The 26,157-nt window shown below is 54.4% G+C and overlaps 4 protein-coding genes across 6 annotated transcripts in view; 2 read left to right on the top strand and 2 right to left on the bottom strand.

Annotated features, from left to right (window-relative positions):
* Positions 1–2,278, bottom strand: part of STKLD1 (serine/threonine kinase like domain containing 1) — a 31,693-nt gene extending 29,415 nt beyond the window's left edge. Inside the window, exon 1 of the mRNA XM_063650023.1 lies at positions 548–2,278. The gene's annotated coding sequence lies outside the window, so the exon portion shown is untranslated. The remainder of the gene's footprint in view (positions 1–547) is intronic.
* On the top strand, positions 20–16,354 carry SURF4 (surfeit 4). The gene is made up of 6 exons (XM_054501763.2): positions 20–310; positions 10,339–10,525; positions 11,110–11,186; positions 11,753–11,796; positions 12,766–12,952; positions 14,034–16,354. The coding sequence occupies exons 1-6, from the start codon at positions 47–49 to the stop codon at positions 14,298–14,300; spliced, it is 1,026 nt and encodes a 341-aa protein (XP_054357738.2). The 5' UTR covers positions 20–46; the 3' UTR covers positions 14,301–16,354.
* A 305-nt stretch (positions 16,355–16,659) lies between these two features.
* Positions 16,660–21,344, bottom strand: SURF2 (surfeit 2). Its single transcript, XM_054501766.1, has 6 exons — positions 21,185–21,344; positions 20,845–20,999; positions 19,999–20,102; positions 17,690–17,869; positions 17,385–17,554; positions 16,660–16,762 (listed from the first exon to the last, which is right to left on the bottom strand). Exons 1-6 carry the CDS (start codon positions 21,260–21,262, stop codon positions 16,679–16,681), a joined length of 771 nt encoding a protein of 256 aa, XP_054357741.1. The 5' UTR covers positions 21,263–21,344; the 3' UTR covers positions 16,660–16,678.
* Positions 21,345–21,359: 15 nt separating this feature from the next.
* LOC129044120 (surfeit locus protein 1) lies at positions 21,360–26,074 on the top strand. Of its 3 annotated transcripts, XM_054501759.2 has the most exons (10): positions 21,381–21,470; positions 21,565–21,616; positions 22,301–22,417; positions 22,918–23,051; positions 23,134–23,216; positions 23,943–24,134; positions 25,119–25,191; positions 25,277–25,439; positions 25,740–25,821; positions 25,900–26,074. In XM_054501759.2, the coding sequence occupies exons 1-10, from the start codon at positions 21,402–21,404 to the stop codon at positions 25,967–25,969; spliced, it is 1,035 nt and encodes a 344-aa protein (XP_054357734.1). In that variant the 5' UTR covers positions 21,381–21,401; the 3' UTR covers positions 25,970–26,074. The 3 variants fall into 3 exon arrangements, with proteins under 3 accessions (XP_054357736.2, XP_054357735.1, XP_054357734.1); XM_054501761.2 differs by lacking the exon at positions 22,301–22,417 and having other exon boundaries at positions 21,360–21,396; XM_054501760.1 differs by lacking the exon at positions 22,301–22,417 and having other exon boundaries at positions 21,368–21,470.
* The last annotated feature ends 83 nt before the right edge of the window (positions 26,075–26,157 follow it).

Genomic DNA, 26,157 nt, shown 5'->3' with positions numbered 1-26,157 from the left:
GAGCGCGGCGGGCGTGGCTTCGAGCGGACGGGTCGGGAGGCTGGGGATGGCGCGTGGCCCCTTTAAGACGCTCCGGGGCGGGCCCGGGCGGCGCGCGGCCCCTTTAAGGCTTGGCCTACGTGGCAGCCGCTGGAGCCGCAGCCGACGCGGAGCGAGGCCGGCCGCCGGGCACTTCCTGTGGAGGCCGCAGCGGGCGCGGGCGCCGACGGGCGAGGGCCAGCGAGCGAGCGAGCCGAGCCGAGCCGAGCCTCCCGCCGTCGCCATGGGCCAGAACGACCTGATGGGCACGGCCGAGGACTTCGCCGACCAGGTGCGGCCTGCGGGCTCCTCCCCCGGCCCCGGTCCCGACCCAGGCCGCCCGAGCCGCTCCGGAGTCGGCCTCCCAGCGCAGGGCGCCAGGCCCGGGCCGCCCCCTGACTCCTTGTTCCCACAGAGGGACCTCCCGCCCGGGCCCTCTGTCCCGGCCTGGCACCCCCAAACCCGGCCTGCGGGCCCGGTCTCCCCTGCCCGCTGGGCCGCTCCCGGAACCCGGGCCTCGGCGCCTTGCCTGGCCAGCCGCCCCCACCCTCCAGCCAGCCCGGGGTGCGGGCTGTGGGGGTTTTCTCCCGGGCCGACGGCGCGAGTCCTGGCGTTGGGTCGGGTCTGAGGCTCGCGGGGAGCGCCTCGGCGTTTGGAGCTGCTGGGGGGTTCCCGCACGTTTTTCCTCTTACTGGGGCTCCCGGAGGCGGGCTGGGAGCTCGGGGACGAATGGCGACCGGGGGTCCTCCTAGAGGAAAGGGGGCGCGCTGGCGTGCGCCCCAGCTACAGGAAGCCACAGCACTTTTTCCTTTTCTCTTTCCCAGATGTGCTGGACTCTTGGGGTCCCTTTGACCCTGTCTGCTCCCTCCCCGTTTGGACTCTACCCTGGGCTGGATTGAGTGGGGACCTGTACACAGCCTGGGAGGAGGGGAAGCCTATCTCCCTGATAGTCTCCTTCCAGAAGTGTCCAGGTGGCATTCTGAGCAACAGGGAAGCCCTTGAAACAGGCGGTTGGGTAACTGTTGAGAGCATTCGGAAACTGGGTGGACAGGATCCGATCCTACGAAGTGAAGGGACACAACTCCCTTCCCTCTTTCTTGATTAAGCTTGGCAAAACAAAAAAACAAAAACAAACAAAAAAGGTGGTGGTGGTTAGGCAGATTTATGCCTTTTACTTCTAAAAGAATCCCGTTATGTCGACAAATTAACAGCCTTATCCCCGCAGGGAGAGCCTTGTGTGGCCCACTTGCCGTTCTTTCCTCGGTTTACTTAATGTGTTCGTGTGGCTTTGCTAGAGTTTTAAGTAGTGATGGTTAAATTTTTAAATTTTTCTGGAGGTGGTAGTGAGTCATCAAACTCTGAGGCCTAGACTTATTGGAAGGCTTGTGTATGTGTGGTTTAAAAAAAAAGAAAAGAGTAAGTGACCGTTTTCTGATCAGCTATCGAGCTTTTCCGTTCCTCCTGGGGGTGATCTCTTTCTAGTGTGACCTCGCCATCGGTTCTCATTGCAACACTTTCCTGTGAGCCAATATTTTAAATTTGGGGGGAAAAAGTATATCAACTTGATGAAGCATTTTTTTTCTAAGGTTCTGATTTTGTGGTTAAAGACACAATTTTATTTATTTATTTATTTTTATTTAGTTAGTTTTTTCTTTGAGACGGTGTTTTGACCTTGTTGCCCAGGCTGGAGTGCAATGGTGTGATCTCAGCACACCACAACCTCCAACTCCTGGGTTCAAGCGATTCTCCTGCCTCAGCTTCCCGAGTAGCTGGGATTACAGGCATGCACCATCACACCCAGCTAATTTTGTATTTTTCTTTTTTAGTAGAAACAGGGTTTCTCCATGTTGGTCAGGCTGGTCTCAAACTCCCGACCTCAGGTGGTCCGCCCGCCTTGGCCTCCCAGGGTGCTGGGATTACAGGCGTGAGCCATGGCAGCCAGCCTTTAAAGACACAATTTTAAAAACAATTCATATCAAAAGCTCTCAAGAACCAGGTAGACCTTTTAGGTTTGTCACTTTTCATTGACATAATTTATAGTGACCCATTTATATTTCTCCAAGTCACAACTCCCTAAGAAGATGGCTCCTCATAGCTGAGGGAAGGATGAGAGCTACATACACTCACTCTTTGTCCTGGAAAACCTGGATTTGCAAGTGAATTTCATAACCAAATCTAGATCAAATGTCTCCAGTCAAGCTGCTGCCCACTAGCAAATGACAGACTCTCCTATTGACAAAAAAAAAAGGTTCCCAGTGTCTTCACATACTCTTTTCTTCATTTTTTTTTTTTTTTTTTTTTTTTGAGACAGAATTTTGCTCAGGCTGGAGTGCAATGGTGCAATCTCGGCTCACCGCAACCCCCGCCTCCCGGATTCAAGCAATTCTCCTGCCTCAGCCTCCCGAAGTAGCTGGGATTACAGGCGCCTGCCATCATGCCCAGCTAATTTTTTTGTATTTTTAGTTGAGACGGGGTTTCCCCATGTTGGCCAGGCTGGTCTTGAACTCCTGACCTCAGGTGATCCGCCTGCCTTAGCCTCCCAAAGTACTGGGATTACAGGCGTGAGCCACCCTGCCCGGCCTTTTCTTCATGTTTTGTTATTATGGTTTTTTTTTGGAGACAGAGTCTCACTTTGTCACCCAGGCTGGAGTGCGATGGCACAATCTCAGCTCACTGCAACCTCCGCCTCCCGGGTTCAAGCTATTCTCCTGCCTCAGCCTCCTAAGTAGCTGAGATGACAGGCGCATGCCACCACGCCCCGCTAATTTTTGTGTTTTTAGTAGAGACAGTGTTTTGCCATGTTGTCATGTTGTCCAGGCTGGTCTCAAACACCTGACCTCAGGTGATCCGCCTTGGCCTCCTAAAGTTCTGGGATTACAGGCATGAGCCACCGCGCCCAGCCTTCATCATGTGTTCTGTTATGTTTTAAATGAAAGAAGCGGTAGCTTGGAACTGGAAAGGCTCTTGAGGGGGCACAGAGTCTACCTCTCCCAGGTTACTGAGGGGAGGCCAAACCCGCTTAGGCTCCTAGACTTGCCTGTGACCAAGACCAAGAAAAGCTGGGTCTTGGTCCCCAGCGTCCCCAGACCCTGGTGTTGCTCTTCAGGCACAAGTCAAGGGAAGAGCACTAGCGGGTGAAGGGGCTGCTCACATACAAAACCCAAGTGGGTTAGGACCGTATCTGTAAGGCACCGTATCTGTAAGGTGGCACAGGCTGCCACCGTCAGATGATCTCCTTAGAGTCTGCCTAGGTGGTGGCAGAGCAAGGCTGCGGGAGCTTCCATGCCCTTTCGTGGGCAGCTTGGGAGGGCAGCGACTTGTACTCGCCCAAACCCCAATCAGATAGATGCAGGCAAGTAAACAGGGTTCGAAGTCAAAATATGGCTTCTTGTGGACGGAATCTGACCAAGCCCAGGTGGGGCTTTGTTTCTGTTTATCCACAGAGTACTTAAAGCTGCCAGACCAGGCTTTTACATAAAAATGACCTAATTTGAAGCCGATAGAGGATTACCATGGAAGTCACTGATCAGATAAAGTGACACATCCATTTTTTCACATCTTCAGAAAACAAGAGCAAAACTGAAGTGACAAGATTTGACCAGAAAGTGTGGGCTGCTGAAAGCAAGACCTAAATAAGCTTAGTTTCCCAGGCCCAGCGACTTCCAATATTATGACAATGACATGAAGTCTTTCACTGGGCCAGGTCCATGATAGACATTCCTCGTGTGAACCTCTTGAGTGCAGGAGGTTGGCCAGAGCGTCTCCATCTTCATATGGGCAGAGGGAGGTTGGCTGGCCGCACTGGCTCGTGGTGGGCTGGAGACTGAGTCCGCATCCTGTTACCCGAAAGGCTGGGTTCCTCACTGCTTGGTGGACTGTGACCTTTCCTTCTGGCCTGCAGAGGCTGGTCCACGGGGACGAGCAGTCTGGTTAGTTTCTGCTGGCAGGCTCCCCACAGTTGCATCTCTTGTCTCTCTGCCTCTGGCATCAAGCTTCTTGCTCTGGCAGCCAGGGACAGTGTCCTCTTGCTCCCGGGAGCCATGCTCTGTAGAAACTGCTGAGACGTGCTCTATGCAGGAGCTGGGCATTTGGAAGCCATGGGAAGGGGCCAGAAACTAATGAACTCAGCAATCCAAAGTAATGTCCATGCCTGCAGCTGCTCCTCATTGCCTATTAGACCCTCTGCAAAATGTAGCTTCTAAGCAGTTTATACCCATAAACAGCAATATTAGCACTTAATGGGTTCTGCCTGGTGGCTCATCACCGAGGTGACAGAAAAGCTGCATGGGGCCTTCCTCTCCACTGTGGCCTTTGGTGTTTTTAACCTGTTCTCAAGAGTGGCAGAGCTAGTCCTGGGCCCTAGGAGCTGCCCTTGGCCCTAGTTGAAGTGCTGGGGAAGCAAGGATAGGCCTGAGGACCCCTGAACCTGCAGGTGGCACAGGCACTGTGAGGCTCCCAATGAACACCGTGCCGGTGACTGACTGGTGTGGCGGAGTCCTGGTGACAGTGGCCAATGAACACCGTGCCGGTGACTGACTGGTGTGGCGGAGTCCTGGTGACAGTGGCAGGCTCTGTCATACCCTGCCTATACCATGAAGGAGTGAGGAGAGAAGGCAAAGAGGAGCTGACTCACTTTTCTTTGTGCGATGATCTTAACGGGAGGTTAAAACTCGCTCTTTAGGGGAGTGCGGGCGAGGAGCAGGGGAGGCTGTGGTTAGCGGGGCTCCTCCCAGAACATGGGGCCCAGTCGTTCTCAGTTACATCTTTCCTACAGTTGGGATTTTGATCACACAGTTTTTTAGTAAGGCTAGGCCATCATCTCCCGCATTGGGCTGGCGACACGTTTTTTGGCCCTGCAGGGTTCTATAGCTGAACCTATAGAGAAGCACGGGAGGGGGGCTCGGGGAAGTTCTGGAGCTGCAGTGAGCCAGTGAGCTCGAGCCAGCTCTGACAGGCTGATGTGAGGGAAGCCGCTGGGCCGCAGGTGCTTGTTTCTAGGATGTGTGGGACCTGAGTTGGGCTTTGAACGAGGCAGCCCCAGTCCTTGGTGATCAAGGAAATCTGACCTGCCTTTTTCCTCGATGTTCTCATTCACCACGAATTTGCAAGCTGCTTTCCTCAATTTCTTTCTGTCCTGAGTGTGAAGAGAAAGTGGAGTTTTCTGTGTGGCGTGGGAGCTGCAGGTGGCTGTGATAGTGATCACTGGATGCCCAGGAAGTCATCTCAGGGTGGATATAATTAATTACGTTTCTAAAATCCCCTTCAGTCATCTAAAATAACCACCCCTTTGAGAGAAATCTCAGTCTTCCTGTTAAGCCCCTCAGATGCTGTCACTGCTTATGAACCATATCCTGCTTGATGGCGCGGTTCTCGGAGAGACTTAATGAGAAGCTTGGCCACAGAGGTGAGCTAACTGTGTCATCTTCGTCCTGCAGCCTGCCAGGTCAACAGCCACCTCTGGCTCTGCTGTCACAGTTCTCTGACGGTGGGGGAGGGGGACTGTCACAAGTTTTATGTGCTCGCCATGTTTACACAGGTCACCTGTGTGCTGGCTACCAGCAATGGCCTTAGTGCCTGCAGTGTTGCTGCTTTTTTTTTTTTTTTATTAAGTATTTATTGATCATTCTTGGGTGTTTCTTGGAGAGGGGGATATGGGAGGGTCATAGGATAATAGTAGAGAGAAGGTCAGGAGATAAACACATGAACAAAGGTCTCTGGTTTTCCTAGGCAGAGGTCCCTGCGGCCTTCTGCAGTGTTTGTGTCCCTGGGTACTTGAGATTAGGGAGTGGTGATGACTCTTAAAGAGCATGCTGCCTTCAAGCATCTGTTTAACAAAGCACATCTTGCACCGCCCTTAATCCATTTAACCCTGAGTTGACACAGCACATGTTTCAGAGAGTACGGGGCTGGGGGAAAGGCCATAGATCAACAGCATCCCAAGGCAGAAGAATTTCTCCTAGTCAGAACAAAATGGAGTCTCCTATGCCCACCTCTTTCTACACAGACACAGTAACAATCTGATCTCTCCTTCCTTTCCCCACACTTCCCCCCTTTCTTTTCAACATAACTGCCATCGTCCTCATGGCCCGCTCCCGATGGTCGCTGTCTCTTCGGAGCTGTTGGGTACACCTCCCAGACAGGGCAGCCGGGCAGAGGCGCTCCTCACCTCCCAGACAGGGCGGCCGGGCAGAGGCGCTCCTCACTTCCCAGACGGGGCAGCCGGGCAGAGGCGCTCCTCACTTCCCAGACGGAGCGGCCGGCCAGAGGCACTCCTCACATCCCAGACGGGGCGGCCGGGCAGAGACGCTCCTCACCTCCCAGACGGAGCGGCCGGGCAGAGGCGCTCCTCACTTCCTCCCAGACGGGGCGGCCGGGCGGAGGCGCTCCTCACATCCCAGACGGGGCGGCCGGGCAGAGGCGCTCCTCACTTCGCAGACGGGGCGGCCGGGTGGAGGCGCTCCTCACTTCCCAGACGGGTCGGCCGGGCGGAGACGCTCCTCACCTCCCAGACGGGGCGGCCGGGCAGAGGCGCTCCTCACTTCCTCCCAGACGGGGTGGCAGCCAGGCAGAGGCGCTCCTCACCTCCCAGACGGGGTGGCCGGGCAGAGGCGCTCCTCACTTCCCAGACGGGGCGGCCGGGCAGAGGTGCTCCTCACTTCCCAGACGGGGTGGCCGGGCAGAGGCGTTCCTCACTTCCCAGACAGGGCGGCCGGGCAGAGACTCTCCTCACCTCCCAGACGGGGCAGCCGGGCAGAGGCGCTCCTCACTTCCTCCCAGACGGGGTGGCAGCCAGGCAGAGGCGCTCCTCACCTCCCAGACGGGGCGGCCGGGCAGAGGCGCTCCTCACTTCCCAGACGGGGTGGCCGGGCAGAGACGCTCCTCACTTCCTCCCAGACGGGGCGGCCAGGCAGAGGCGCTCCTGACTTCCCAGACGGGGCGGCCGGGCAGAGGCACTCCTCACATCCCAGACGGGGCAGCCGGGCAGAGGCCCTCCTCACTTCCCAGACAGGGCGGCCGGGCAGAGGCGCTCCTCACTTCCTCCCAGATGGGGTGGCAGAGTGTGGCTGCTCTTGTCTGTCCTGGGGTGCTGTGTGTCCTGCCTGTGTTGGGGGCTCTTCTCTGCTGTGCTGAGGGGACACTGGCTTTGGGACGTGTTCTAGAGTGGCATGACATGGTTCCAGTGGCCAAGTTGAAGTAGTTGTGACCAACATGCATGTAGGAAATAAGGTTAATGTTGGGCCTTGTCTTTAAACGTGGCTTTTTCAGTGTTCAGTCCAAACAGATGCTCATTAAATGGTGGCTGGTTTAAAGGAGACTGCATCAGCCTGACTTCAGCCTTCAGTCTGGACCAGGCTTGCCTTTGAAAACCAGAACAGCCAAGCAGTAGATGTGCTCAGTTCAGAATGCAGTACCTAAATTTTTGCATATTTTTCCCCAAAGCCAAGAGCTGTGTCTGTTTCGTCACCATGTTTGCGCAGGGAAGGAGGTGTGAATTGCCTGTCCCACCTTCTCTCCCTTTTTTGCTCTTTAATCCTCTTGACCCAGACACTCAAATTAAGAGTCGCAGACTCATCAAAGAGACTTTTAAACACTGCCTCAATCTCGTGGGCTGTGCACGTAGCAGATGAGCATGTTAAATGCAGGTCCTGCAACTGGGGGAGGCTTAGACCGCAGCCCATGGCTGGGCTGGTTTGCTCATCTCAGGCCAGTGAGTGGCTCACAGCTCTCATTTTAGAAGCAAGTCAGAACACTTCTGGTGTCTGTCTTGGGTGTGGATTGCAGTCTACCTCTCTGCTGCTGTTGGGGTCCATGCCCCGCACCCACACCCCACCCTGGGAGTCCTGCCACGGCTCCGTCTCATCTCAGAGGTCTGCACAGCCTCTTGTTGAGCTCTTCCTTCCTAGTGGTTGCTTTTCCCTGGGTTCAGATGAGATGAAGGCTTGTGTCCTTGCTGGGGCTTCCCAGCTGGGCCACGATGTGAGGCCATTACTTGAGAGCAGTGGCCCATTGTGTGCCACGGTGGTGTGCTTTATCTCTTCCATGGAGTATGGGTGATTACACTGTTGCTGGGCATTTAGAGAGCAACGGGGCCATGAGGCAGAACCTGGGGAGGGTATGTGGCGTCACCTTTCCCACCACCCAGTGTGATGCAGGTTGCATCACACTGTGCACATGGGCATCTTGTGGTGGTTCTCTGCATTGGCCCTAAAATTCACAGGGGAGCATTTGGGGCCTTTTAAAAAATAAAAAGTGAAACAAGGTCTTCCTCCTAGTAAAGTTGGAAAGAATCTTACCAACCATTAGTTCAGCTGGCCTCACTCTACTGTAGGGTAGTAGAGACACTCTCAAAAAAGTAACTGGGCGTGTCCAGGTCACACAGTGTGCTGGCTGGATGGTACCAGGGCAGGATGAGATCACAAGGCCTCAGAGCCTCTGCCTGCGTTTCATCTCCCAAACCTGCTTGGTGATTCTCTGGGTATCTATCGGTCACTGATTTCTCCCATCACTTCCGTGGAGTCAAAGGCTGAGAAAATGTGTGCAGAACTGACACTGCAGGGCACAGTGGGTTTGGGGAGAATGGCCACCTGGCTTTGTAATCTCTGCCTCCACTCTCTGCCACATGGGAGCCAATCTGCAGTGCTGACCTAGCCAGGGCCCCACCTGACAGGCTGGAGGGTGACCTGAACACCGAGGGGAATGGTAACAGATGGGCATCTTCAGCAGTGTCTAGGACATTGAAGCAACTTTAAAAAATGCTGAAAAATAAGAAACACGCACATCTTCCTTTGTTCCAACAGTAGGTTTAGTCAGCCCTAGAAGGCCTGTGCAGCTGACGTTCGCTTGCCTCCCGTGGGGGTCAGCCTCTCGGGTGCTCTTTAGACTCTGGCTTCCCAACATGCGTTCGTGGATGGGTCCCCTGATCTTTCTCCGAAGGACTTGCTGTGTTACAGTATTTGTTTCACTTTATATCTCAGTTTTGCATGGGTGATAAGAGAAAAGTGCATGGGGTGAACCTGCGTGACATTTGTACCTGGCATCCAGTAGTGCATGTTGGCTACCTAACCCAGCCGTCATAAATGACCTGACTCACAGCACAGCAGGAAGTCATAAATGTTTTCTTTCCCTTTGACATTTGACAGTGATTTCACACACTTGCGTTTCATTGCTGTTGAAACAGCTGTCCATCCCATTTGTTAGTGTGTTTTAATTTGCTCGAGATTATGCAGGCTTTGACAAAATCCCAGCGCTTTCTAGCCATTAGCGGTACCAGCTTCATGCTGCGCTGACAGTTGCTGCACACACAGTCCCCAAGTCAGTTCCTGAGCTTGCAGGGGAGAGCTCCGTCAGGGGCCGGGAAGCGCCAGCCCTGGTTTGCAACAGCACACATGCGCTGTCCAGAGCCTGGGGCTTCTTCCTGCTGCTCTGGAGATTTTCGGATAACTGTAAACACGTGATCTTACTATTCAGTCAACCATGTGGCCCTCTAGGCGTGGCACCCTGGCTGTCACCTAAGACAACCCTTGTTCTGTCAGGGTACTCTGGGTGTCACTGGGCAGGCTGGGAGGTCCAGGCCCTTGGCACCTCAGCCATGTGTGACCTGCAGGCTGGGGTCAAGTCTTGGCATTGCACCATCAGGTCTGCGAAGCCTAGGGGAACCCCTTCCCGCTGGGTTTAATATAGCCATTTGTAAGGTGAGGGGTTGGACCAGAGCAGCGGAGATGCCTGGCAAAGTGCAGTGGTGCCTCAGGAGGGAGGCTGCTGCTGGCATGTCATGGGCAGACATGTCGTGCGTCATAGCCTGCAGCACCCAGGATGACCCATGGCAAAGAGTGGTCCAGCCTCAGATGCCAGTAGTGCTGAGGTGCAGAAACGCTGGGTAGATGACCTCTAAGTGCCTTTTCAGATGTCATTCTGTGATTCCAACTTGTAAATGCCTTTGACCGAAAAGAGCAGCTCTGTGTCTTGTGGCAGTGCCACCTTTGAAGACTGTAGTTGCCTGCTGAGGCACCGGGGGAAATCACAGTAGCAGAGTGTTAGGGCTGCTGCCCTATAGGGTCTGCCCCAGAGGGCCTAATGTCAAGTCATGCATCTCCGGGACTGATCCTTGGATTGTTGCACGTGTCCAGACTCACAGGGTAGCGCTCAGGAGCAAGCACTGAGAGCCCCCTAGTCTGCCCTGGGAAGGCATCGGGGCTGACAAGAGCTCTTGCCTTCCGCAGCGTCTGTTCCTCACACACACCCCACCCAAGGACATGCCTGGCAGCGGCCTGGTGCTCCCCGCCGCAGCCACCTCACCCTTGGGTTTCTGTGGCCCTGCAGTTCCTCCGTGTCACAAAGCAGTACCTGCCCCACGTGGCGCGCCTCTGTCTGATCAGCACCTTCCTGGAGGACGGCATTCGTATGTGGTTCCAGTGGAGTGAGCAGCGCGACTACATCGACACCACCTGGAACTGCGGCTACCTGCTGGCCTCGTCCTTCGTCTTCCTCAACTTGCTGGGACAGCTGAGTGAGTGGCTCTGAGGGTGGTCAGGATTCACCGGGCGTCTTGTTCCATGATCATTAGCAGTTGGGAGGCTGTGTGTGAACTCGGGGGTCTCCTGAGACTGCTGTCCCCCCTCCATTCCCCTCTTCTCCAGCTCAGCTGTGCCAGGCCAGGAGTCTGGTTCTGCAAGCCTTGGTGGGGACGCTTAGTCTCTAGCCCTGAGCTCACTGCTTTAGAGCTTGCTAAGGAAATAGGACATGGTCCCTGTCAGGGACCCAAAGCAGGAGATGCTGGAGTCTGGCTGGCACTCCACAGTAGAGCAGTTAATTGCCTGCCTCAGGTGGGTGGCTGACTTGGGAGCTGATTGTGGGAAACAGCCCATTCTTTATTACGGCAAGGGCTCCACTTTCTGGTGTTTGTGATAAGTCTAGTCAACTTACCATGTGTGGTCCTTGCCTATCATTAATTCTTCCAGAAGTTGTCTTTTGCTTGGGTAGGTGGTTTGGCTGCCTCTGGACGTAAGGGCCAGGTGAGGTAGCAGTGTATCAAGACAGTGCTCCCCGCCGGCACCCACCCTCAGGCCCCCTAACCCTTGTCCTTCTCTCCAGCTGGCTGCGTCCTGGTGTTGAGCAGGAACTTCGTGCAGTATGCCTGCTTCGGGCTCTTTGGAATCATAGCTCTGCAGGTACACGGGCCGTGTGGTCGGGGCTCCCTTCTCTTTGCTCTGGTGGAGCAGAGCTTCTGAAAAGACATCCTTGAGGGTTCAGTGTCACTCCCCCTTCAGCCACCTGCATGTCTCTGATGCCTGGAGCTCCTTTCTCTTCTGGGGAAGTCGTGAGCCCAAGCAGGGCTGTAGAGGCAGGTCATTCGGTACTGGGCCATCTTTTGTCCCATTTCTGTGATTACCGTGACAAGGGAAGTCTCGAGCTTGGCTGCAGCCAGGATGCTGTCTTGTTATCACGTTGCTTCATAAAGAAGAATATCTGGTTATTCATAATGAAATGCTGGAAACAGAATATCTGAATCCACATCAGTGGTCTCAGAATCACTTTGTTCTCTGGAACGTCATGGCACATTTCTTGAGAAATACAGAACCACATTTTTGAGCTTAGACTGTCCTCGGTCTCCTACAATGGTTTTGTGTGTTTTAGACTCCAGCTGACATTGGAGAGACAGCCATTTTATTATGAAGTTTGTCAAATGTCTTTGGAAAGGCTGAGACTCAAGTATCTCTCTCTTCTTTCCCTTCAGACGATTGCCTACAGCATTTTATGGGACTTGAAGTTTTTGATGAGGTATGTGCATTCTTGTTGGTTTTAGTTGGTTTTAGTATATGCTCCTCATACAGGTTGAGCATTGCAAATCCAAAGTCTGAAATGCTCCAAAATGGGAAAAATCTTGGGCACCAACATGACGCTCAAAGGAAGTGCTCATTGGAGCATTTCAGGTTTTGGATTTTCAGATTTGGGATGCTCAACCAGTAAGTATATAATGCAAATATACCAAAATCTGAAACACTTTGGGTCCTAAGCATTTCAGGTTAGGGATACTCAATCTGTATTTCTAAACTCAGTTAACCATTGGTTTGAGTAGACTTCTTTGGGTCTAAACCAAGCTTGTCCAGCCTGTGGTCCACGGGGTGAACACGGCCCAACCCAAACTCATAAACTTTCTTAAAACATTGAGAGGTTTTTTTTGCAATTTTTAAGTTTTATTTTTTAGCTCATCAGCTATCATTAGCATTAGTGTATTTTATGTGTGGCCAAGACAGTTCTTCCAGGGTAGCCCAGGGAAGCCAAAAGATTGGACCCCCCTGTCTGAATTGTGCCTCTTAGAAACAAGTTCTGAAGAGGATGTTGCAGAGCCCCTAGAATAGTAGAGACTGAAGCCGTCTCTTCTGACCCTTATTTCATGGGCATGGGGACTCAGGGTCTGAGTGGAGGACAGGCCTGACCACGGGGACCCAGCTGGTCAACACTGAAGCTGTGACTAGGACTCGGTTTTGTGTGTGTTCAGGTAGCCCGTCACTGTCGAGTTGTAAAGACACCTCTGTCTCTTGAGCTATGTAAGGTTTTACATGGGTGTAACTCGAGTCTGAGGTCCTGTGCGCATGCCTGCCTGGTCCTGCTTGGCAGATCACTGGGTTTGGAGAAAGGGAAGTAAGGGCCTTCTTATACTGGCAGCAAGGTCTCCCTGCACCTGGTCTCACAGACAGGCCGGATCCTGGTGAGGCTTAGCTTCCAGCCCACATATCTGTTCCTCAGGAACCTGGCCCTGGGAGGAGGCCTGTTGCTGCTCCTAGCAGAATCCCGTTCTGAAGGGAAGAGCATGTTTGCGGGCGTCCCCACCATGCGTGAGAGCTCCCCCAAACAGTACATGCAGCTCGGAGGCAGGGTCTTGCTGGTTCTGATGTTCATGACCCTCCTTCACTTTGACGCCAGCTTCTTTTCTGTAAGTATTCCTACTTGCCTGAACGGTCTGGTTTCCTGTCCTTTAGAGAGAATGCTGTCCCTCCCCCACCCCCTCCCTGCTCACCCTTCCCTGGTTGGGTACTAACCACAGCCTGGGGGAGCTGCTCAAATGGAGCAAACTTTTTTTTTTTTTGAGAGGGAGTCTCGCTCTATCCCCCAGGCTAGAGTGCAGTGGCGTGATCTCAGCTCACCGCAAGCTCCGCCTCCTGGGTTCACACCATTCTCCTGCCTCACCCTCCCGAGTAGCTGGGACTACAGGCGCCTGCCAACACGCCTGGCTAATTTTTTGTATTTTTAGTAGAGACAGGGTTTTACTGTGTTAGCCAGGATGGTCTCGATCTCCTTAACCTCGTGATCTGCCCGTCTCAGCCTCTCAAAGTGCTGGGATTACAGGCGTGAGCCACCGCACTCAGCAGAGCACTTTTGGATCCCATTGAAACACACCAAAACATCGTCAAATCTCGTGTGTCAGGCCTTCTTTTCAGCAAGTGAAGGCCAGAACCTCTGACCTTGGTGGAGTGTGCTTGGCCCTTGCTCGGCCAAGGCTCTCCCCCCGGGCTCCCCTTAATCTTCTTTCTTTCCTCACTGTTCATATCTTTCTCAAGTAATTCCTGTGTGTCAGGTGTCAGGGGCAGGCCTCCAGGAGCTTCCAGAGCACACCTCCGGAGCTGACTGAGAGCCCTGGCCGGGCAGTGTCCAGGAAGAGCTCCTGGCGCCATGGGGAGAGGAGAGAGGATGTTTCTGGCCTGGATGGCTGGGTGGGCCAAGAAGCACTTGGGAATTTAGTTATGGATTAGAGATTCATCTTGGTAAATCACAGCCTGTTACTAGTTAGGAACTTCAGTCTTCCCCAAACCTTCCACATTTCAAAGCTAGTGCTTTATTGCCTCCTGCCTCCCCCCAGCTTTTATCTCCCTACTTGTACCAGCAGCCGTCTCAGCAGTAGCTACATCAGCCTGATGGATAGAGACTTCATGACATGCGGCAGCTGGAACTTTTGTTTATAAAGCATCTCTTTTCCTCACATTTACTTTGAATTTCTCACATTTCAACCTATGCAGATTGTCCAGAACATCGTGGGCACAGCTCTGATGATTTTAGTGGCCATTGGTTTTAAAACCAAGCTGGCTGCTTTGACTCTTGTTGTCTGGCTCTTTGCCATCAACGTATATTTCAACGCCTTCTGGACCATTCCAGTCTACAAGCCCATGCATGACTTCCTGAAATACGACTTCTTCCAGACCATGTCGGTGATCGGGGGCTTGCTCCTGGTGGTGGCCCTGGGCCCTGGGGGTGTCTCCATGGATGAGAAGAAGAAGGAGTGGTAACAGTCACAGATCCCTACAGTCACAGATCCCTACCTGCCTGGCTAAGACCCGTGGCCGTCAAGGACTGGTTCGGGGTGGATTCAACAAAACTGCCAGCTTTTATGTATCCTCTTCCCTTCCCCTCCCTTGGTAAAGGCACAGATGTTTTGAGAACTTTATTTGCAGAGACACCTGAGAATTGATGGCTCAGTCTGCTCTGGAGCCACAGTCTGGCGTCTGACCCTTCAGTGCAGGCCAGCCTGGCAGTTGGAAGCCTCCCCCATGCCGAGGCTTTGGAGTGAACAGCCCGCTTGGCTGTGGCATCTCAGTCCTATTTTTTTTTGTGGGGGTACAGGAGGGGGCCTTCAAGCTGTACTGTGAGCAGATGCATTGGTATTATTATTCAAAGCAGTCTCCCTCTTATTTTTAAGTTTACATTTTTAGCGGAAACTACTAAATTATTTTGGGTGGTTCAGCCAAACCTCAAAACAGTTAATCTCCCTGGTTTAAAATCACACCAGTGGCTTCGATGTTGTTTCTGCCCCTGCATTGTATTTTATAGGAATAGTGAAAACATTTAGGGACACCCAAAGAATGATGCAGTATTAAAGGGGTGGTGGAAGCTGCTGTTTATGATAAAAGTCATCGGTCAGAAAATCAGCTTGGATTGGTGCCAAGTGTTTTATTGGGTAACACCCTGGGAGTTTTAGTAGCTTGAGGCAAGGCGGAGGGGCAAGAAGTCCTTGGGGAAGCTGCTGGTCTGGGCGCTGCTGGCCTCAGAGCTGGCAGTGGGGAGGGCTAGTGAGACCGCACAGGGGTGGCCCTAGCTGCAGCACCCCGCAAGCCAGCCTGGCCACCTGCTCCTCAGACCAGCTTGGGGAGCCGCAGCTGCTGTGGCCAGGGGCTGTGGCGGGAGCTCCCAGCACTGGAGACCCATAGACTCAACCCAGTTACCTCACATGGGGCCTTTTCTGAGCAAGGTCTCGAAAGCGCAGGCCACCCTGGCTGAGCAGCACCGCCCTTTCCCAGCTGTGCTCGCCCTGTGGACAGCCCCGACACACCACTTTCCCGAGGCTGTCGCTCACTCAGATTGTCCGTTTGCTATGCCGAATGCAGCCAAAATTCCTTTTTACAATTTGTGATGCCTTACCGATTTGATCTTAATCCTGTATTTAAAGTTTTCTAACACTGCCTTATACTGTGTTTCTCTTTTTGGGGGGGCTTAACTGCTTGTTGCTGCCTGTCGTCTGCACCACAGTAAATGCCACAAGGGTGGTCGAACACCTCTCTAGCCCCTAGACCTATCTGGGGACAGGCTGGCTCAGCCTGTCTCCAGGGCTGCTTTGGCCCAGCCCCGAGCCTGCCTCCCTCTTGGCCTCTTGTCCGTTGGCTCTGCAGGGCAGGGGTGAGGCAAGTTTCTGCTCATAAGTGCTTTTGGAAGTCACCTACCCTGAGGAGGGGGCACCTTTTTAACATAGCCAAGCTAGTCCCAACGTGTTTGCAAATCTTTCCCTGGTGGCCTACTTCCTTACCCCCTAATACTGGTAAGATCGAGCAGTGGCTTCAGGACATGGGTTCTCTTCTGTGATTGATCAAGTGCTCACTGCATGAAGACTGGCTTGTCAGTGTTTCATCCTCACCAGGGCTGTCTCTTGGTCCACACCTCATTCCCTGTTAGTGCCATATGACAGCCCCCATCAAATGACCTTTGCCAAGTCACGGTTTCTCTGTGGTCAAGGTTGGTTGGCTGATTGGTGGAAAGTAGGGTGGACCAAAGGAGGCCACGTGAGCAGTCAGCACCAGTTCTGCACCAGCAGCACCTCCGTCCTAGTGGGTGTTCCTGTTTCTCCTGGCCCTGGGTGGGCTAGGGCCTGATTGGGGAAGATGCCTTTGCAGGGAGGAGAGGATAAGTGGGATCTACCAATTGATTTTGGCAAAACAATTTCTAAGATTTTTTTGCTTTATGTGGGAAACAAATCTAAATCTCATTTTATGCTGTATTTTATATCTTAGTTGTGTTTGAAAACGTTTTGATTTTTGGAAACACATCAAAATAAATAATGGCATTTGTTGTATGCAGTGTGATCCTATAGCGTTGCCCAGCCTGACTGGGGCTCCCCTCAGGATGCCGGTGAGCGAGGCTGCTTCTCTAGGCTTCTCTGAAGACCACTCAGAAGCCATGTCCAGAGAGCATTAGTCTCTCAGAGTCCCTGCTGCTTCCTGGGTGTGGGGGACAGACCCCCTCAGCCCTGCCTTAGAGGGCAACAGATGTCATGAGACAAAGATAAGTGGGTAGATAAGACAATGGGGACAGCCGGTCATTCAGAGGACACGCGGCTTGATGAGGAGCGGGGGAAATATCTGAAAGCTTTCTCGAAACTTCACGGCATGTTCTTTTATTAACCTGGCTGTTTACAGGAGCTGAAGCTCTTGGGTTTACGGTGATGACTCTTGAACTTCTTTTTCAACGAGCCCAACTGCTTCTGTGGGATAAACAGAATTCTGATTACGGAGCCTTTCTGATCCCATGGAGAAGGGCCCCTGGAGTGCAGGGCTCTCCCCACCCGCACAGCCTCGGAGGTGTCGGTCAAATACCCACAGAGGCTTTCTCCACCCCCGTTTCCTTAACAGCTGCAGGATTAGACTCCGCTCAGCAGGGCCTTAGAGGAGCGCAGTGCAATGCCACACACTCATTAGGACCTTGACCTCTTTTGGCCTTGGTCCTGCTTATCTACCAAAGGCGGGGAAGTCTCCACTCTTGCCCTGATGGCAAAGGCAAAGGTGGTGGCTAGTAATCAGGTCCCTGTGCGCAGGAGTAAGGACAAACAGCCACAGCTCATAGTCTGAGGTAGGAGGGTGTCCTCACAAACCGGCGGTCTTGACCGTGGTCCAGAGAGCCTGGCTTCCACAAGGGGCTGGCTGGGAAGCAATGGTAGGCACTCACAGCCTTCCGCCAGCCAGTGGCCTCGGCTTCTATGGTCCTTGTGTGGTGTTGGGTTGGGATTTCACTTGTGAAAAAGGTTTAGTTTTCTTTTTTTAAACAAATGGAAAGCCATCACTAGGGGAAGCCACTGCCACACTAACAGAGTGGAGGTGACAGCTCACCTTCCCGCGCTTCTGGACCAGCCCTCGGTACACGGCCGTCTCTCTCCTGCCCTCATCAGTGGCCTTCTCTCTTGGGGGCTTTGCCTTCTCATCGTCTTCTTCTGTCAAAAAGTCATCAGTGCCATCCCCGTCCTCCGTGCTTCCAAGGTCCTTTCTGGTGAATAGCTCAGCTGGGAGGAACACAGGGATTGGCTGACAGTTATTTTAGGCTGAGTTCACCACCACCTTTGCAGGAGAGGGAGCACCACAGTCTGCTCCCTGCTGACAGGAGGGGGTCAGGGAGAAGCAGGGGCCGTTCCGCTTACGTGGGTACAGGTCTGTCATGCTGTCATCACTTGCAGCTCCCCCCTCATCACTGGACGTGGGCTCCCAGAAGGCTTCCCGCGGGCGAGGCCCGTCACCATCCATCTGGTCCTCCCTCCTCCTCCTCCGGTGCACCAGGCAGGCAGGCACGTACTCCACCCCTTGCTTCTGACATTCTTCATCTGGGAGATAAGCCAGCACGTGCTGGGTACCTCCACACCCGCCACGGTCCTCTGGGCCACAGCTAACCTATGGGGATTACACTCGGCCAGGGTCCCACAGCCCCACCGCCCTGGACAAAAACCAGAGCAGCTGCTGGGTGCCTCAGCTCTTTTCCTACCTGGTGTGCAGGGAGGGCGGTGGGCCAGGGCTGCAGCCAGGAGGCAAGAAGATGGTACAGGTCTACTGGGCCTTTACCACTTCATCCCCGATCTAGCCAGGCCTAGGAAGCCACGGCTAGGAGGGCACTGACCAGGCCCAAGGCCAACTGTGCCGCCCCAGTGAGCTTGCCATGGCCTCTCAAAGGCAACTTGGGCTGGCAGTGATGCCACCCTCTCCCCAGCAGCCTGAAGTCCTCCCTCAGCACATGGGAGACCCCGTCCCGGAGGGCGGGGCTAAGTGGAGGTTGGCTGCCTGGCCTTTGCTGCCCCTTAGTGGGAGAAGGGAGTTGGGACAAGGCTTCCATGGAAGGACCTCACTGGAGTCACCACCGTTGTCCCCTTGTATATTAGAGGGTCTGCTGGGGCTTGTCCTCCAGCCCAGTGCAGCTCCCATCATCATCCCTCATGGGCTGCATGAGCCCTGCTGCGCCCTGGGCATTGATGTGGCGGCACATCTCCAGGGCTGTTTCCCTCCTTGTCTCTGCCACCCACCCCCATGGCCATGCAGCAGCCTTGTCACCACCAGAACTTGAAGGCAGAGCCCCCTCACAGCCACGTTTGGACTTCCCTGGACCACTGCCTTGTAGTGACCTTGGCGCCCCAGTCCCATCTCAGCTCCACGGTCCACCATCATAACCACTCTTCATGGGAAGCCCGTGGCCCCCTGCACTTAGAGCCCTCCTGCCCACCCCTGAGCAGCTAACACACTGGCTGGAAAAAGTCCAAGCCTCAGGCTGGCAGCCCTCGTGCCTGCAAGGCCTCTGCAAGGTGCCCGCCTTCTACTTGAGAAACCCTGGCCCTGCCTTCTCAATCCACACTCATGCTTGGGGAGGGCTGGACTGCCTCTCCGCACTCATCAGAAGCCCAGGGACACATCTTCCCATCCGCAAACCAACCTGAATCTGTCCGCTCCAGCCTCTGTCCATTTCCCTCCTTAGCTGGACTCCAGAAAGGCCTTCTGGTGACCCAGCACCTGCCTAAGGCCGGACACTGCCCTCATGGGCTGCAGCCTACGCTCCACTCTAGCCAGGTGTCCCTGCCAAGCTTCAGGTGCCTCACCAAGGTTGCCAGGGGCCTCCATGTTATCAAATCTATCATTTTTCTGTCCTCTTTCAGTACCACGGGAAGACTTCTAGCCTCTTCCTGGGGCTCAGGACCAGGCCTCTCTCCCTTCTCTTAACTCTCGCCGGTTGCTCACCCAGATCCACGGCGCAACCATCTCCTTCATCCAGCCCAGGTGTCCCTGTTTCAAAAGCCCGATACTTCCCTAATACACACCTTTCCTAATACAGCTCAAGCTTAAAACCTTCAAAAGGACTCTGAATTTTCCCCCCAAAACCCACTGTCTTTTCCTGGATGCCTGCAGTCAAGGGGTCCTCCCTTCTCAACCATGCACACTGCCCATGCAGCTCCCGCCGCCCAACCCTCTCCACACACCCACTGCAGTGCTCCTGGCCTGGTCTCGGGGCCATCCCTGCTGTGCACGCTAGCCCGGCCTGTCCTTTGGAGCCTACCTGTCTCACATTTTTGCCTCAGACTTCCATGGACCCTGGCTTTTCCCTGGGGTGCTGTTCCCCCAACCCCACTGCCACCACATCCCTCCAGCCTCAGCCACGAGCGAATCCCTCAGCGAGTCTCCCCAGCCCTCCTGTCTCCGCAAGCCCACCCGACATCCCTCGCCCAGTTTCTTTCACACCTCGCGTCGCCACGCGCACTCACTCACTCCCGAGCCTGCTTCTGGCTCTGTGCCTGCCTGCACTAAAAGCTGTGGGGTCAGAGGCCATCATGCCTCTTTTCACTGTGCCAACAACAGGCCTGATGCATCAACACGGATCGCTGAAGGATGACCTGCCTTCAAGCACGCTCCATCTGGGGCAGGGCGGGCATGCACTCAAATGGCGATGCACTGATGGGGGTCCACTGGGACTTACATTTACACAGAGCTCGCTGGTACCTCCGGCCCTGGGTGTGCCTCAGCACGTGTTCTGGGCACTTGTTGATGTGCCGCAGGGTGAGTTTGCAGAACAACTGGTGCCTACAGAGCAGAGAGACCAAATTTGTAGGGGCAGTTCACAGCAAAGATTCAGACTTGTGGCTGTGTCTTGGACTCATCCGGGGACGGTCTACCATGCGGCTTGGGCATCGGGCTTTTAAAGGCTCCCGGAGCAATCCCACTCTGAAGCTGGGTGGGGAACCGCTGACCCAGGCCGACTGCAGCCTCTTAATGTTTACCGGAAAAGTACGCATGGCAGCCTCACTGACTGCTCCAGGATGAGTTCATGCAAGAAGATGGCTCCACCTGGAGCAAAGAGCTCAATGAATGGAAACATCCTATCTCTGTTTTGACGATTATTACCAAGCCTAGCTCCCAGCTAAATCAAAGACCCCTTCTGGGGTCTAGGGAAGAACCCAACGCTGTTCACAACCTCAGGTGACAAATCACAAGCCTCTACTCCTCTGTGAAGCAGCCACACCCCACAGGACAAACCTCAGGTGAGCAAACGAGCTCACCAAGAGGCCTCGCCGCCAGGACCGCAGGTGATTCCAGCACCCGGGCGCCCACCTGGATTCCAGTGCTCCCAACTCTGAAAGAGTAGGGGCTGCAGCACTGGCGGAGTCCTCAGGAGGAGGGGACTTTGGGGTTTACCACCCAGGACCTGTCCTCAGCAGAGCCCTCCCGGGAGGCTCCCTTAGAGGGGGCTCAGGCACCGGGGAGCACCAGCGGAGGGGCTGTCCTAATTGCCCTGGGCCTCCCCGCGCCGCCGCGGACCACCTACGAGTTCTTGGTACTGGGCACGATGTGCGGCTCGAACTCTGCATAGTCGAAGGCCGGGAAGGCGCGGACCAGCCGCTGGTACTTTTTGCCGCGGGTGTAGACCTGGAGCTCCGGCAGGCGGCAGGGCAGCTCGTGACCCGTCAGAATGCACCTCACCTGCGGACGCGCGGGCGGGCAGGCCGTCAGGAGGGCCGGGGCTCCGCTCCCTGGTGCCCCCTCCTGCCGCGCCCCCTTCCCTCTCCTCCCCTGACCCCGCCGCGCCCTCTCCCCTGCCCTCCCCTCAGCCCCTCATCCCAACTGCGCCCTTCTCCGCCACTCCGTTCCCCTCCCGCGCCGCGAACCTTGCGGGCGTCCGGCTGGAGCCGCAGGCTCGGGTGCTCGCGCAGGAAGGCCCGCACATCGGCCGGCAACTCGCTCATGGCCGAGGCGCCAGCCGAGCAGCCCGGCGGAAGTCGCTCGCAAAACGTGGAGCCGGGGGCGGGGCTCTGGGCGGGACTCGGCGGCGCCCCGGAAGCAGATGCCTCCTGCGTCCCGGAAGCGCCCGCGGGGCCGGGTGCGATGGCGGCGGTGGCTGCGTTGCACCTGGGGCTGCGGGCGGCGGGGCTGCGGGCGGCGGGGCTGGGACGGGTGAGCGCCGGGTGCGGGGTGCGGGGTGCGGGGTGCGGGGTGCTGGGCGCGGGGCGGGGTCCCGGAGCTCAGCCCGCCCGTCTGTGTCCCGCAGGCCTCGGCCAGCGCCGCCTGGAGGAGCGTCCTCGGGGTCTCCCCGCGCCCAGGTGAGGGCTGCAGGCCGGGCTGTGATCCAGGCGCCTGGGCAGAGCCACCTGCTGTCTGCCCTGCCCTTTGAAGGGGTGTCGTGGGGATTGAAATGAACCAACTGCCGGCTGAGCGGAGGCTTCCTGGGAGTGACAAGTTCCGTATTAAAATGCTTTCAGTGGAACTGTGGTCGTGTGCCGGGCATGTAGCGAGCGCTTTGTCCTTACAACGCGAGAGGTAGCGCCTTGGTCATTCCTCTGTTACAGAGAAGGCTCGAGAGTTAACTTCCCAACGTCCCATCCAGCTAATGAGTGGCCAGCCCAGGGCTCTGAAAGTAAAACGCATCTAACCACCGCGGCTTACGTGTTCCTCTCAGTGTGCGGGCTATTTTGCCGTGTTTAGAGTGCTGTGCAAGCCTGCCCCAGGCCTGCCTTTTTATAAAAAAAAAAAAAAAAATTAGTATCCGCAAGGCCCCTGGTGCTTTTCAGCGGATGGAACTCATCCTCTGAGAGCTTAAAGGCACCTTCTGTGTACATTCTTCCGTCTTTACATTTACGATGAGTTGTAAAAATGGAAAGCTGTTAAGAGAGCTCTGTGAGCCATTACTCTGAGTTGATATATTTTTCTACATAATACAATAACCACTAGTGCCTGACTAAGCTACTTAGTAACTGTAGCTGCTTATTTTTTATTTTTTGAGGCAGTTTCGCTCTTGTTGCCCAGGCTGGAGTGCAGTGGCGCAATCTCGGCTCACAGCAACGACCTCCTCCCAGGTTCAAGCGATTCTCCTGCTTCAGCCTCCGGAGTAGTTGGGATTACAGGCTTGCACCACCACGCCGGCTAATTTTTTTGTATTTTTAGTAGAGACGGGGGTTTCTCCATGTTGGTCAGGCTGGTCTTGAACTCCTGACCTCGTGATCCGCCCGCCTTGACCTCCCAAAGTGCTGGGATTACAGGCGTGAGCCACCGCGCCCGGCCAACTGTAGCTGCTTATTAAATGCATTTTGAATGGATGAATGGTGCATCTTAGTGCAGTGGAATACATCTAGATTCTTGAGTAAAAAGGCATGAGTTACCCAGGGTCGTGGTTGGTGGCCAAGCCAGCCCTGAGCCCTAGATCCCACTTACTCACTTGGCAAACATACTCAGTGTGTGCTTTGTCCTGGGCACCGGGTTAGGAGCTGGGCTGGATACAGGTGCTGCTAGTCGGCTCTAGGCAGCAGGTTTTGATTGATAGTACTGGAGTCTATCTTGGAACTGGCTGCTCCAGGTCTCTGTTCGAGGGCTTCTGGCTCCATGTCAGTGTTGTGAAACTCTCCAGGGGTGGCCTGGAGGCCAAGCAGATGTGGCAGTTCTGCAGCAGAAGCATCTGCCACAAAAGCGGAAGATGACTCCTTTCTTCAGTGGGTCCTGCTCCTCATCCCTGTGACTGCCTTTGGCTTGGGGACGTGGCAGGTAAAGACCGGCATTTGGTGTGCATAACTCTGGACACTTGACGTTGCTGCCATCTACTTGGGCTTATGCTCTGTCACTGTAGGTCCAGCGTCGGAAGTGGAAGCTGAACCTGATTGCAGAGTTGGAGTCCAGAGTTCTGGCTGAGCCTGTCACTCTGCCAGCAGAGTGAGTGTGTGGCTGCCCCCCTAGGGCCTGTTTTACTTGAGTTCAACAGCAGAGCCCTGGCTTCTGCTGGCCAGCCTGCCCCTTTTGGTGGGACTTTTAGTCACTGCCTTTACCTCAGGTAGGCGCTCTTATTATCAGTCATCTGTTGGGCTTGCTGTTGACACCTGACTGCCCTTATGAAGCTACCTGAGACCGCCTCCTGACATATGGAGGAAAGTCTTATTTTGAGTCCTGGGTGTCACCCTTTTTTCAGGTATAGTAAACTTATCCTCCACAGGGCCCAAGGCCCTGTGGCTGAGGGCAGATAATGTGGGTCTCACCATGAGGGTGGTCTTTTGAAAAAGTGCCCTAAATGATTTGTCTGCTCTCTCCCTAGAATGTGCCCTACAGAGACAGGTATATTCAACCACATTTTCCATTCAGGGTAGCAAACAGTATGCCGGATTTGGCTTGCAGATGGGGTTTTGGCCCACATATTTTTTAAAATTTCACATAAAATATTCATTGAGGAGTTCAGATTTTTAGCCTCTCTTGTAAAGTTGGATGGACTCTGGCAGTGCAGATCCACATTCCCACATGGCATCAAAGTTCCCCTTTGGAGAGCACGTCCTTTGCCTTTCTCCTTCACTTGTCTGGCCCTGGTGGGTGGGCTGTGTAGTCTGCCACCCTCAGGGGATTCGTTTTCTGGCCAAACCTTGCTCGGCCACTGTTCTTATCTCTATGCAGCCCAATGGAACTGAAAAATCTGGAGTATAGGCCAGTGAAGGTCAGGGGGTGCTTTGACCACTCCAAGGAGCTGTATATGATGCCCCGGACCATGGTGGACCCTGTCCGGGAGGCCCGGGAGGGCGGCCTCATCTCCTCCTCAACTCAGAGTGGGGCCTATGTGGTCACTCCCTTCCACTGCACCGACCTGGGGTGAGTAGGGCGTGTGGGAGCTGGCTGTCCTGGCAGAGGCAGTCAGGGTATACTGATTTACATCACTATTTCCTTCACAATCCCCAACCTTGGTAAGACCCTGGGGAACCCAAGATACCCAGAAGATTCAATTCCTTGCATAGTTTAAGTCTCTAATTGTGACATTGACTTAACCTTCTCAGCCAGCTCATTTATGACTGGATAATTTCTGTATGTTGACCTCTGAAGGGAAAGGAGGGATTCATGAAACAGGGGCCCCACCTCTGGAGAACTGTCTAGTTGCCCACACATTAGATGATGGCAGGCTATGAGGAGGGGCCAGCAAGAGGAATTCAAGAGAAAGGACCCCAGCCCTACCTTGAGGGAGTGGAGGCAGGGGTGGCTCTCTAGGGGGCTATTTGGGAGTTAAGAGATGGGAAGAACATTCCAGGCAAAGCAAATGACAGGTACAGGAGCACCTGTGTGATTAACTGGGGAACTGGAGGATTCACGTACAAATGAAAATACCTGGGCCTCTTGTTAACCCTTGGGTTCCTGTTTTAGAGCTGGGATGGGGCCCAAATGCTCATCTCCAGCAGGCTGGGGTGCCAGGGCTGCTCCTCACGGCTGCCCTGGTTAGGAGGAGGGATTGGAGGCAGCTGTTGCCATAGGTCAGGGGAGAGGTGTGGGGTGTAAACTCTGGCGTGGCAGCGTTGCTCACCAGTTGCACATTGCAGTGGGTAGACCACAAGAAGCAGAGATAGAGGGGGAAAGCCACACTGGTAAAAAGGTAGTGATGGTGGCAGGGAGGCTTTTACCAACCACGAAGGGGCCTCAAGAGAGGAAGACTTTGCCTGTTTGACACTGCCAAGGCTCCACTGAGCCAGTCCTGTTAAAAAGCCTTCCTTGGTGCTCTAGTTGTTCCTATGGGTGCCCGAGTGACCATGAGTGACTGTCTGTATTCAAAAACCCTCCCCACCTGAAATAGCACTTTCATTACCCTAGGATCACCATTCTGGTAAATAGAGGGTTCGTTCCCAGGAAGAAAGTGAATCCTGAAACCCGGCAGAAAGGCCAGGTAAGGGACATGGACTCTTCCTACTTTAGAGAAGGCTGTGGGAGTCTACCAGGCTGCACGCAGTCTCACACACTTTCCTTTATAGATTGAGGGAGAAGTGGACCTCATTGGGATGGTGAGGCTGACAGAAACCAGGCAGCCTTTTGTCCCCGAGAACAATCCAGAAAGGAACCACTGGCATTATCGAGACCTGGAAGCTATGGCCAGAATCACAGGCGCAGAGCCGATCTTCATTGATGCCAACTTCCGTACGTTGTGACCAGCCCTCTCGGAACAAGTAGCTTTTGTGAATACTGTCCTTCCTCTTAACCCTCATTGCCCAGTCACTGCTGTGGCTTATGTTCTCGCATGTGTATACGGCAGGTTGGGGGAGGCAACTCAGCAAAGAGGAACCTAGGCAAGTACTGAGCGGAGAAGGGCGGGGGTGGTCACCCAACGTAAAGGCCATACAGGACTTCCAACTGGCCACGCGAAAATGACAGCCACTAGGAAGTAGTGCAGAGGCTGGCAGGCGGTAGTGGGTGGACTTGAGTCTGCTGTCTCCACAGAGAGCACAGTCCCTGGGGGACCCATTGGAGGGCAAACCAGAGTTACTCTGAGGAACGAGCATCTGCAGTACATCGTGACCTGGTGAGTCCCCAGCGGCCCTCTGGCTTCCTCTCCTTCAGCCTAGCAGCCTGCTAATGCTGGCTTGCTTTCAACCCCTAGGTATGGACTCTCTGCAGCTACATCATACCTCTGGTTTAAGAAATTCCTACGTGGGACACCTGGTGTGTGACAGATCAGCTGCTAAAGCCTTGTCCCTGAATAATGAAGTATTTCAAGACTGCCTTTATGCTGGATCATGTGCTATTGGTATAAAGTTCTGGCCTCCTACCTTAAATGAGCTCATGACTGGTTGATCATAAAATCCTGGCTTGGTTTCAGTCCAAAGAACTTTCCCAAAACTTGACACGCAAGTTACAT

This window comes from Pongo pygmaeus, chromosome 13 (genome assembly GCF_028885625.2).
Source record: "Pongo pygmaeus isolate AG05252 chromosome 13, NHGRI_mPonPyg2-v2.0_pri, whole genome shotgun sequence".
Lineage (NCBI taxonomy): Eukaryota > Metazoa > Chordata > Mammalia > Primates > Hominidae > Pongo > Pongo pygmaeus.
Note: the sequence above shows the minus strand (reverse complement) of the source record. Positions and strands in the feature narration are given on the sequence as shown.

Coding starts and splice junctions, on each gene's coding strand:
- SURF4 (XM_054501763.2), top strand. CDS start 47: ATGGCGCGTGGCCCCTTTAAGACGCTCCGGGGCGGGCCCGGGCGGCGC. Junction 11,187..11,752: donor TTGGAATCATAGCTCTGCAG/GTACACGGGCCG, acceptor CTTTCCCTTCAG/ACGATTGCCTACAGCATTTT. Junction 12,953..14,033: donor TTGACGCCAGCTTCTTTTCT/GTAAGTATTCCT, acceptor CAACCTATGCAG/ATTGTCCAGAACATCGTGGG.
- SURF2 (XM_054501766.1), bottom strand. CDS start 21,262: ATGAGCGAGTTGCCGGCCGATGTGCGGGCCTTCCTGCGCGAGCACCCG. Junction 20,103..20,844: donor GTGCCCAGTACCAAGAACTC/GTAGGTGGTCCG, acceptor TCTGCTCTGTAG/GCACCAGTTGTTCTGCAAAC. Junction 16,763..17,384: donor TGGTCCAGAAGCGCGGGAAG/GTGAGCTGTCAC, acceptor TTTATCCCACAG/AAGCAGTTGGGCTCGTTGAA.
- LOC129044120 (XM_054501759.2), top strand. CDS start 21,402: ATGGCGGCGGTGGCTGCGTTGCACCTGGGGCTGCGGGCGGCGGGGCTG. Junction 22,418..22,917: donor CGGAGTAGTTGGGATTACAG/GCTTGCACCACC, acceptor GAAACTCTCCAG/GGGTGGCCTGGAGGCCAAGC. Junction 25,440..25,739: donor CTTCATTGATGCCAACTTCC/GTACGTTGTGAC, acceptor CTGTCTCCACAG/AGAGCACAGTCCCTGGGGGA.